Here is a 7,943-nt window from a genome sequence, read left to right as displayed (position 1 = left end):
TGAGAGTGAGAGTGTGAGAGTGTGAGTGTGAGAGTGTGAGTGAGAGTGTGAGTGAGAGTGAGAGTGAGAGTGTGAGTGAGAGTGAGAGTAAGTGTGAGAGTGTGTGTGTATGAGTGAGAGGGTGTGTGAGAGAGTGTGTGAGTGTGAGTGTGAGTGTGAGTGAGAGTGAGAGTGAGAGTGAGAGTGAGTGTGTGAGAGTGTGAGTGTGTGAGTGTGTGAGAGTGTGAGAGTGTGAGAGTGTGAGTGAGAGTGAGAGAGTGTGACTCCGGTGGTAATTTTACTCTATGAAACACCTGTGAGTTTTAGGCCTAAGATAAACAAACTTTCACTTAATTTGGACAGACAACTAAAAGCCTGAAATATGTGACACATGAGGAAATGAGCTCTTTCCATGCAGAGTTTGGCTATGCTTACTGCACAGTGCATATATAAAATTATTTTATTTGTAGCAATAGCCAACAATACATTGTATGGGTCAAAATCATCGATTTTGTGATTTTATTCATTTATTTTTTATGTGAGTGTTTAATTTGAAAATTATTTATTTATTTTAATTTGACATTTTTACAATTAAATCAAAATGTATCATTTTTATTGCTATTCTTTATTTTTATTTATTTTAATATATTTTATTGGGATAGAGATGTATTTTTATTTTATTTTATTGGGTTTTTTTTTTTAGATATATGGGGATTTTTAGGGATTTTATTTTAGTCACTAGTCATTGTATTCTTTTGTTGAGTGGAAGAACAGCTCGTTCTGCTGATCATCTTGTCTTTTTCCCACTTCTGAAGTCTTTGATGTTTTTCAGGTCTGGAGGGAAACACTGAATTAACTCCTGCAGGAGAAACTAAAGGAGACGAGGAGAAGAAAAAGAAGAAAGACAAAGTAATTTCTCCTGTTTAAGAGTGTCTCTGTTGTATTATTTAAATGACCTTACTTTTTTAATTTTCAGGATAATGTCTCACATTTTTTTGTTTGCTCGCTCTTTGGTTCATATATTGATTAATTTTGCTTCATTTTTCCCAGGATGCAGCTGCAATCACTTCAGACAGTGAGAATGAAAAGAAGAAGAAGAAGAAGAAGAAGAAGCAGAAGAAGGATAAGAAAAAGAAGAAGAAGGTATGAAGCGCAGAGGTATAAAAGTGTTTTAATTTCACAGTATCTGTCTGGAATCTGAAATCTCTGCATCTTCTGTATTTCTTAGGATTCCAGCTCATCTTCCTCCTCAGACAGTGAGGATGATCACAAGAAGAAAAAGAAGCAAAACCAAGAAGAAGAAGAGGAAGAAGGTACAGCAGTGCATTGGTGTGATTGGAAATCTGTTTTTATTCCCACAGAAAAAAAAAACATTTAAAAAAAGATAATTATGACTCACTCTATCTATCTATTGATCTATCTTTCTTTTACATTTTAATTAATCTTTTAATCTTTATTTTGTCTGCCATGGAATAAAAAATGTAAAAAAGGTAATTATGACTTTTCATCTCCGGTTGTTTTTATATCTCGCAATTGTCAAAAAACTTAAACTTATTTTATTTCAGCTAGCTGTCAAAGTGACATTTCTAATTTTCGTTAAGTTAGACTTGACATACTAAGATAATTGAAATAAAAAAAACTATAAAAACTAATTAGACATATTTCTTTAAAAACAAAAACAGAATGACTAAAACTTAAAACTAAAATTAAAATGGAAAATATAAAATAAACCTTCATTCAAAATGTAAAAAAAAAACTAGTGGTATTTCTTTTCATAATTGCAAGTTTATATCTTATCTTATATCTTATAGTTTTTCTCTGAATTGTGAGATAAAGTCACAACTATTTTTTTCCGTATTGTTTAATGCAAGTTAAACATCTCTTCTCTCTCGTCTGTCAGGAATCAAGCAGTTCTTCCTCTGACAGCTCCAGTGATGGTGAGAAAAAGAAGAAAGACAAAAAGAAGAAAAAGGAAAAGGAGGTACAATGCAGCTTAAAAGCATGAAAAGTTCTAGAAATCATCAGATTTCATGTGTTTTTTATTAAATGCAGACAAAAATTCATTCAAGTCAACATGAGATGACGTAACTGGTATTGAACTCCAAAATAAACTTTCAGAGAAGTTCATCTGTCAGTGTGTCGAAACACTCATTATAGTCATTAAGTGAAGTCTGCTATTGTCCGACACTAACATCTGACTCACTCTTGGAAACTAGTTTGAGTTCAAGGGTTAAAATCAAATTCACTCATTGAGCTCATTATGACTTCCAGGATTCAGGAGGCGAGTCTGCATCGGACGCAGAGAAAGAGGAGAAGGTAAGAAACCGGAGAATTGAGCTGAAGTCTCTGTTTGATCTCCTGTGAGTGAGTGTCAGTGTAACTCATGCTGCTCATCTTCTGTCTGTCAGGAGCTTGAGCTCAAACAGGAGGATGGAAAGCTCACAGAAGATGCATCTTCATCTGGTGGACGCTTTAGTCTGTTCATTTATTTGTGCAGATTTGAGTCTAGTTTAACCCTGTTTAGATTCTTAAATCCCAATTCTGGGTGGAGAAAGCAACATTTATATAACTTTTACCAGGATTGACACAGTCATGAATTCTTGAAAATTGTGTTTTTATGGTTTGCAAAAGTCATAAAAATGTATAATATCTTAAAAGTCTCATGGAAAGTTCTTTAGTAATATAATATGTATTTTATGTTACTTTTTTATTTTAGTTTAGTTTCGTTTATCTCTGAAAAAGTTAATGTCTTGTCGCAAAAGTCACATGTAACGTTTTTTAGTAATATAATAGAAGTTTATTTTATTAATAATTGTCTAGTTACGAGTCATGTAAATGTGCTTATCTAAACGTTTATGCAGGGTTAAACCTAAAACCATAAAAAATGTACTTTAAATAAAAGAATTTAAAATATACTTAAAAATATAACTTCAAATAAAACAGACATTAAGTGAAATAAAATAGAACATAAACTTATTTTATTCCAGATAGTTCCCAAGAAAAACATTTCTCATTTTTATTTAGTTTAATTTGATATACTAAAATAACTCAAACTAAAACTGAAGTAAAAAATAATGAAAACTATATACACATTACTAAAACTAAACAAATAAAAATGATTTAGAAATAAATCTAAAAAAAACAAGTACTTATAAAAACACAACAAAATTAATAAAACAATAAAAATGAAAAACATGTAAATATATATTTCTAAAATAGCACTGCGTGTGAGGAGCCTGCTTCACTCAGAACAGGCTGAACTGATGTCTAATGGTGGTCACATGACTCATGTAAGCGACTTCCTGTCCTGTGCAGCACTTCCTGCGGAGTCTGCGGGTTTGACTGCTGTCAGGGACGACCTGATGACGGCGAGGGAGCAGGCGACTAACAGAAAGACAAAAAGAAGAAGGTTTGTGTCATTAACCCAGAAACACATTAATCATCCAATTATGTGTGTAAAAACACGCTTTCCCAGTCACACACTCACCGTGAACCGTGCTAGTTTACTCTGTGTGCAGGTGACAGATCTCCATCTCTTATTATTAAAATATTAGCTTTATTAATCAGAACTTTGCGAAACATGATTTTTATGCCCTAAACTCATTTGGTCTGACGTCTCTGTCTCTCAGAAGGAATGCAGTTCGTCCTCTTCATCGGACAGTTCTTCAGACAGTGAGGATGACAAGAAGAAGAAAACCAAGGAAAAGAAAAAGTAAGATTTAAGCTTCATCATAAACAGCTGCATATGTTATTGGTGGGCTGGTTCATAATTTACATTTGTAAAATGAACAATTCAGACAGTAAAAGCAGACCGAAGCTGATTTAAAACCAATCAAATTCTACTGTACTCTAAACTGAAAACATCCTGCAGTTCAACTGATCAACTATATTACTTTTGTGATTTTAGGTATTCATTTATTATTTTTGTGAAGTCAACGTAAAATGCTGTTGTAACCCATTTTATGTCTGTAACTGGTGTATTTGTGAGTGGAACAGAAAATTCGACATTGAAATAAAATGTAGGGTGGGATTTTATCCAGTGTGAATTAACTAGATGGTGACAAGGCATTGTTAAATATGAGAAATACAAGAGCGGTTATTGTAATTACATAAAATTAAAACCATTAAAAAATATTTCTGCTATTATTCCCAACAGGACTCCAGCTCCTCTTCATCATCCGACAGCAGCTCCTCATCCTCCTCAGACAGCGACAATGACAAGAAGAAGAAGAAAGTGAAGAAAGTGATGATTAGCTACCTGACCTTGAACCTATTTCCTACAATTTCTTAGCAGTACTCTGAAGTACAAGCCTTTTCTTGTTTCTTAAGGAGTCATCTTCATCATCGAGTAGCTGTTCATCATCATCTGACAGTGATGATGACAAGAAGAAGAAGAAGAAAGTAAAGGTCAGATTGATTTCCATACTTAAATGTAATATATGTACATATATTATTAACATATGCAAATTTTACTGTGAGGGTTTTATGCATGTTATAAACTTATATCTTCATCTACCCAGAGAACGTATGAATGTAAAAATTATATATCACCTTATACAGTAGATGTCATATATATGTCCATATGGGTTTATTTAGATTTACAGATGCATGTGAAAAACACTGACTGAATAACTGCTCTGCTCTCGTTTCTTAAAGGATTCTTCTTCATCTTCATCATCATCAAGTAGCTCCTCATCTTCTTCTGACAGCGATGATAAGAAAAAGAAGCAAAAGAAAAAGGTCAAGTCTAAAAGTAAAATCTCTCTTTATTAAATATTCACGCTGAGAGCATGAGAAATACATGAACCCTGAATGTATTTGACCTCTTGACCTCCATCCTCAGGAGTCCAGCTCCTCTTCATCATCTGATAGCAGCTCCTCATCCTCCTCCTCAGACAGCGATGATGACAAGAAGAAGAAGAAGAAGAAGAAAAGTGAAAAAGACAAGAAGGACACGAAAAAGAAGAAAGACAAGAAGAGTAAAAAGGTGGTTCAACGTCAGTTCCTTCCATTTAAGACTCGTTTAAACCCGCACTACTGGTTTAAAGGAGTAGTTCACTTCCAGAACAAACATTTACAGATAATGTACTCACCCCCTTGTCATCCAAGATGTTCATGTCTTTCTTTCTTCAGCCGTAAAGAAATTATGTTTTTTGAGGAAAACATTTCAGCAATTATCTCCATATAATGGACTTCAAATGGCTCTAAACGATCCCAGCCGAGGAAGAAGGGTCTTATCTATTATCTATCTTATTCACTAGGAAACGATCGGTCATTTTCTAAAAAAATAAAAAAATATATATATACTTTTTAACCTCAAACGCTCGTTTTGTGTAGCTCTACAATGAGCATGCATACTCTGTGCAGTCCCGTTCGAAACAGTTAGGGTACACTCTTAAAAATAAAGGTGCTTCAAAAGGTTCTTCAAGCGATGCTATAGAAGAACCATTTTTGGTTCCACAAAGAACCATTCAGTCAAAGGTTCTTTAAAGAACCATCTCTTTCTTACCGTTTTTTAATCTGAAGATCCTTCTTTCACCACAAAGAAGCTTTTGTGAAACAGAAAGGTTCTTCAGATGTTAAAGGTTCTTTATGAAACCATTTAGACAAAAAGGTTCTTCTATGGCATCGTGAAGCACCTTTATTTTTAAGAGTGTATGTAGAAAAAAACTCCCATCTCATTTTTTCCTCCAACTTCAAAATCGTCCTACATCGCTGCAGAAGTACCGACCCAGTGTTTACAAAGTGAACATGCAAAGAAGATCAAATGCCCTTTACAAAAAAAACGGCAAAACAGCAATGTAACCTCCTGACTACCAGCTATGGAGTTTTGTCCACTGTAGAGGACATTATGTTTTAGCGATTTCTCTGAGACGTTACATGTCACAGTTTTAAGTCTGGATGTCCTGTACAGAGCACATTCAGGGCTTTTCAGAGATACCAAGAAAATGAGATGGGAGTTTTTCGACATACCCTAACTGTTTCGAACGGGACTGCACAGAGTTCACGCAGAGCTAGACAAGAAGAGCGTTTGAGGTTAAAAAGTATATAAATTGTAAAAAAAATGTAGAAAATGACCGATCGTTTCACTAGATAAGACTTCTTCCTCGGCTGGGATCGTTTAGAGCCGTTTGAAGCTGCATTTAAACTGCATTTTGGAAGTTCAAACTCGCGGGCACCATAGAAGTCCATTATATGGCGATAATTGCTGAAATGTTTTCCTCAAAAAACATAATTTCTTTACGACTGAAGAAAGAAAGACATGAACATCTTGGATGACAAGGGGGTGAGTACATTATCTGTAAATGTTTGTTCTGGAAGTGAACTACTCCTTTAACGCCTGGTTAACCTGCATTACTGGTGGTTAGTGAATAAGATGTTGCATAAGAAAATGTTGCAACTCACTTTATAAAGTCAATAATTCAAAAATAAGAGATTTTACCAGTGTTGTTTTAGTATCATTAATTTTTTATTAATTGATATTTTTAAGTTTTTATTAATGTTGAATTAGTTTTTATTTTGGTATTTTCATTTTAAATATAGTTATGTTTAGTCTTTTGTTTTTCATTTTTATTAGTTTATTCATTTTTGGTTTATTAGTTTTTTAATGTCTCTATAATTTAGTGCATTTTATGTTTGTAATATGTTATTTTACTTTATTTCATTGTAGATTTAATTTCAAGTAACAAAATATTTTTTTATGGTTTTGTATGTATGATATATAATATGTGACCCTGGACAACAAAACTAGTCATAAGGGTCCATTTTCCAAAATTGAGATAATCTCAAAGCTGAATAAATAAGCTTTCCATTGATGTATGGTTTGTTAGGATAGGACTATATTTGGCTGAGATGCAACTATTTGAAAATCTGGAATCTGAGGATGCAAAAAAATCTAAATATTGAGAAAATCATCTTTAAAGTTGTCCAAATTAAGTTCTTAGCAATGCATATTACTAATCAAAAATTCAGTTTTGATATATTTACGGTAGGAAATTTACAAACTATCTTCATGGAACATGATCTTTACTTAATATCCTAATGATTTTTGGCATAAAAGAAAAATCTATCATTTTGACCCATACAATGTATTGTTGGCTATTGCTACAAATATACCCCAGCGACTTAAGACTGCTTTTGTGCTCCAGGGTCACATATATGTAATTTATATATGCTGCATTGTTGTCGGACAGCAGTGTCAATGTCATGCATGTCATACATTTGATGTAGTTTCATTTGTCTTTTGATTGTGTCTTGTTGCTTTTGTTTTAATCCCAGGACTCGGGCAAGTCTTCACGATCAGAAAACCATGACGACAAGCATGTATGAGCTAATCCAAGCTTGCTTATTTTAATCTGTTATTTCTCAAGCATTATGACAGCTTTTATTTTCTCTAAGATACAGAGGAAATTCACTTCTACTCGCTGATGTCTACCGTGTCTTGCCGTGTGACATGGCTGTGTAGTTCTCTCACAGTAGTTAAACTGAACCTCTATTGTTATTCCTCTACAGAAGAAAGCAAAATCAGCTGATAAGGATGGAGAAAACTCCTCGCTGAAGATTGAAGGAGAGTCAGGGGGTTTGGGGTCATCCGGCACGAGAGATTACAGCTGTGGCTCTCAGATTTCTTCATCTCTAGTTTACTCTAGCCTGCCTTCTGAAACCCTGAGCCGCACAGAGAGCAGCAGCGCCTCCCGCAGGCCTCTGACTGCCATAGAGAGCCTGATGGGACATCCTCAGAGAAACACACTGGGGACAGACAGAGTCACGACCAGCAGATACACCTCACACTTCACATCGTAAGAAACACTTACACAAAAGCACCATGGCAGTACCATGTTTTGGGGGGTTTAGAGTGCTGCAGTGATGACGTATGTTTGTATGACTCCTACATGATTCTTACATCACAAATGTGACCCTGCAGCACAAAAGCAGTGTTAAGTCGCTGGGGTATATTTGTAGCA

The 7,943-nt window shown here is 34.5% G+C and overlaps 1 protein-coding gene across 1 annotated transcript in view; it reads left to right on the top strand.

Moving 5' to 3' along the window:
• LOC107692262 (uncharacterized protein DDB_G0271670-like) overlaps positions 1-7,943 on the top strand; it is a 14,749-nt gene extending 6,806 nt beyond the window's left edge. Inside the window, exons 7-13 of the mRNA XM_016491223.1 lie at positions 810-888; positions 1,030-1,122; positions 1,208-1,290; positions 4,138-4,213; positions 4,309-4,386; positions 4,636-4,719; positions 7,492-7,943. Coding sequence (XP_016346709.1) covers positions 810-888; positions 1,030-1,122; positions 1,208-1,290; positions 4,138-4,213; positions 4,309-4,386; positions 4,636-4,719; positions 7,492-7,782 — 784 coding nt within the window. The 3' untranslated portion in view covers positions 7,783-7,943. The remainder of the gene's footprint in view (positions 1-809; positions 889-1,029; positions 1,123-1,207; positions 1,291-4,137; positions 4,214-4,308; positions 4,387-4,635; positions 4,720-7,491) is intronic.

Source organism: Sinocyclocheilus anshuiensis, unplaced genomic scaffold (assembly GCF_001515605.1).
Source record: "Sinocyclocheilus anshuiensis isolate Anshui unplaced genomic scaffold, SAMN03320099.WGS_v1.1 scaffold402, whole genome shotgun sequence".
Classification (NCBI taxonomy): domain Eukaryota; kingdom Metazoa; phylum Chordata; class Actinopteri; order Cypriniformes; family Cyprinidae; genus Sinocyclocheilus; species Sinocyclocheilus anshuiensis.
This window is presented reverse-complemented; position numbering and strand designations above follow the sequence as displayed.